Raw genomic sequence first — 3,316 nt, 5'->3', positions numbered from 1 at the left:
GCTCGCTTTCTCACTCCGTGTAGCCAAGTATACTTTAACAGACACGTGTAGCTTAAATAACAGGTAACATAGCATGTATTATATATACCTAATAACAATGAAACATCTCCAGGTATGTAGTATATTGCCAGCCACGAAAAACCCGTTACAAAGTATAATATTTCTGAAATCAGGGGTATACATCTGTCCCTTTAAACCACAGCTGGAAATGTAGCAAAATTGCACCTTCAGCTGGTGTATGAAATTTCATGACAACTCTCTGTCGATCATTAAATGAAAGCTATATGGACATAGGGCACCTCTGTTCAATTACTTTATAACTCTTAAGGTATGGTAACTATGCTTACAAACTGCCTACGATCTATTACGCTAGTCTCTGTGAATCACAAGAAAAACTACAACCTAATACATGAAACATATCAAGACATAAGCCTAGTTTCTTGATACGTAATTACATAGACATATAACAGGATTTGTATGTTATTCCAAATTAGGTACTAACATTTCAAAATGCTGCCATCACAAATAAGAATTAACTAATACATTCAATTCCCCATGTAAACTTAACACATTACATGCCTACTGGTTAATTTGCATATGCTGACTGTTTACTTAATCATAAACTTTCATTTGCATATTTAACATGCCACATGTGCTTTTGTAAGTAATCTGTTCTCATCTAGTGTGCAATTTCACCTACGTTAATGAACTTTTGTTATTTTAAATTATAAAGAACAGCCTTGTTCATAACATGATAACACATACCTTGACGAGTTGGATAAGTTGAGGGCAGAGTAGATGGAAACAGGTAGGCAGTTGTCAGGTTAGCAGGTGATGGATCAGCAGGTGATGGGTCATCAGGTGATGGATCAGCAGGCGATGAGTCACCAGATGATGGATCAGCAGGTACCATGTCAGCAGGCAGGGTGCCAGCAGATAACGTTTCAACCGGTAGGATATCAGCAAGCACCGTGCCAACAGGCAGAGTGTTAGTAGGAATCATGTCAACTAACTCCATGTCAACAGTCACCATGCCATCAGGTACTATGCCATCAGGCACCATATTAACAAGCTCGGTGTCAGCAGGGGCCTGGAGAGGCAGGGTGTCAGTAGGGGCCTGGAGAGGCAGGGTATCAGCAGGGGCCGGGAGAGGCAGGGTGTCAGCCGGTGCCGGGAGAGGCAGGGTATCAGCAGGGGCCTGGAGAGGCAGAGTATCAGCAGGGGCCTGGAGAGGCAGAGTATCAGCAGGGGCCTGGAGAGGCAGGGTGTCAGCCGGTGCCGGGAGAGGCAGGGAATCAGCAGGGGCCGGGAGAGGCAGGGTGTCAGCCGGTGCCGGGAGAGGCAGGGAGTCAGTAGGGGCCGGGAGAGGCAGGGTGTCAGCAGGGGCCGGGAGAGGCAGGGTATCAGCAGGGGCCTGGAGAGGCAGGGTGTCAGCAGGGGCCGGGAGAGCCAGGGTGTGGACATGAGACACCGTAGCAGCCATCACAATAAACAGCCGCAACGCAGCAGACGTCGTCACCAAACTCTGCCTCTTCCTCGTTCTGTTAATCCTGACTTTCTTGTGTGCTTTCCTGTGGCCATTGTGGTGGTGTTGACTCATCTTTGGCTCTGGCCACAACTGCTGCTGCTGTAGAGTACTTATGGGTGTGCAGCTTCTTCCTGTGTTGCTGCTGCTGTTATCAGGCACTCCCCTGGCTGCTGTTCTCAGGCACTCCCCTGGCTGCTGTTCTCAGGCACTCCTCTGGCTGCTGTTCTCAGGCACTCCTCTGGCTGCTGTTCTCAGGCACTCCTCTGGCTGCTGTTCTCAGGCACTCCTCTGGCTGCTGTTCTCAGGCACTCCTCTGGCTGCTGTTCTCAGGCACTCCTCTGGCTGCTGTTCTCAGGCACTCCTCTGGCTGCTGTTCTCAGGCACTCCCCTGGCTGCTGTTCTCAGGCACTCCTCTGGCTGCTGTTCTCAGGCACTCCTCTGGCTGCTGTTCTCAGGCACTCCTCTGGCTGCTGTTCTCAGGCACTCCTCTGGCTGCTGTTCTCAGGCACTCCTCTGGCTGCTGTTCTCAGGCACTCCTCTGGCTGCTGTTCTCAGGCACTCCTCTGGCTGCTGTTCTCAGGCACTCCTCTGGCTGCTGTTCTCAGGCACTCCTCTGGCTGCTGTTCTCAGGCACTCCTCTGGCTGCTGTTCTCAGGCACTCCTCTGGCTGCTGTTCTCAGGCACTCCTCTGGCTGCTGATCTTGCTACAGCTGCTGTCTTCATCAGATACTGCTCTTGCTCCTAGCAATGTTCTTCACTGTAATAGAAAAGAGATAAAATATTGCAATTAAAATCCAATTTGTATATAAAATCCAAATACTTGTTAATGCAATGCAATAACGTATGCATTTTATTTAAGTCTTTATTTTTCATTTCTTGCTGGAACCATTTAAACCTTCCTATCAAGTTCCACTTTGTACTATGACCATCCATACCTTCCCGGCGAGTACCTCCTTGCATAATGATTATCCAAACCTGCCTGGCGAGTACATCTTTGCATAATGACCATCCAAACCTGCCTGGCGAGTACATCCTTGCATAATGACCATCCAAACCTGCCTGGCGATTACATCCTTGCATAATGACCATCCAAACCTGCCTGGCGAGTACATCCTTGCATAATGACCATCCAAACATGCCTTGTGAGTACATCCTTGTGCCATGATCATCCAAGCCTGCTTTGTGAGTACATCCTTGCATCATGACCATCTATACCTTCCTGGCGAGTATATTTTGCATCAGGACCATCCATACCTGTCGAGAAAAAACTGACCTACCTCTATAATCCTAGTTACAATGTGCAGATAATTGCGCTGCGGTTCTTGTACTAACCTATTAACCAATACTAACACAAATTAATTTAATAATTCATTCAAAGAAAACGAGATTATAGTGGAATTTTCCTTTAAACATGGGATATATATATATCGCCCGTCACAACAAAATATATTAATACAATATTAATAATCACAAAAACTTCCAGTCAAGTGTTAAAATTAATAAAAAAAACTATTCACTGTGACTGGATCAAATAAATCTACCAGTAAAATTAACGCCGCCCTAACTTCGTCCAAAAATGGGCAAAATTTAGCCGGTTCCAATAACGTGACTGAGCCAGGGAAGGAGGGCGGCGGCCATTGTGGAATGAACACTGCTCGCGTGATTTAGTAAAAAAAAAAAACAGCTACATTTATACTCGTGAACCCGAGCCATCTAGACGTTCTTCAGCTGCCGCGACCTCAAATAACGGGAGTACCTCGTTTCCGGCTGTGTAAAAAACTAACATTA

The 3,316-nt window shown here is 46.7% G+C and overlaps 1 protein-coding gene across 1 annotated transcript; it reads right to left on the bottom strand.

The window, feature by feature from the left end:
- Positions 1–323: 323 nt before the first annotated feature.
- Positions 324–1,483, bottom strand: LOC138365564 (uncharacterized). Its single transcript, XM_069326037.1, has 2 exons — positions 766–1,483; positions 324–376 (listed from the first exon to the last, which is right to left on the bottom strand). The coding sequence occupies exons 1-2, from the start codon at positions 1,481–1,483 to the stop codon at positions 324–326; spliced, it is 771 nt and encodes a 256-aa protein (XP_069182138.1).
- Positions 1,484–3,316: the final 1,833 nt, after the last annotated feature.

This window comes from Procambarus clarkii, chromosome 17, assembly GCF_040958095.1.
Source record: "Procambarus clarkii isolate CNS0578487 chromosome 17, FALCON_Pclarkii_2.0, whole genome shotgun sequence".
Taxonomy (NCBI): Eukaryota; Metazoa; Arthropoda; class Malacostraca; order Decapoda; family Cambaridae; genus Procambarus; species Procambarus clarkii.
This window is presented reverse-complemented; position numbering and strand designations above follow the sequence as displayed.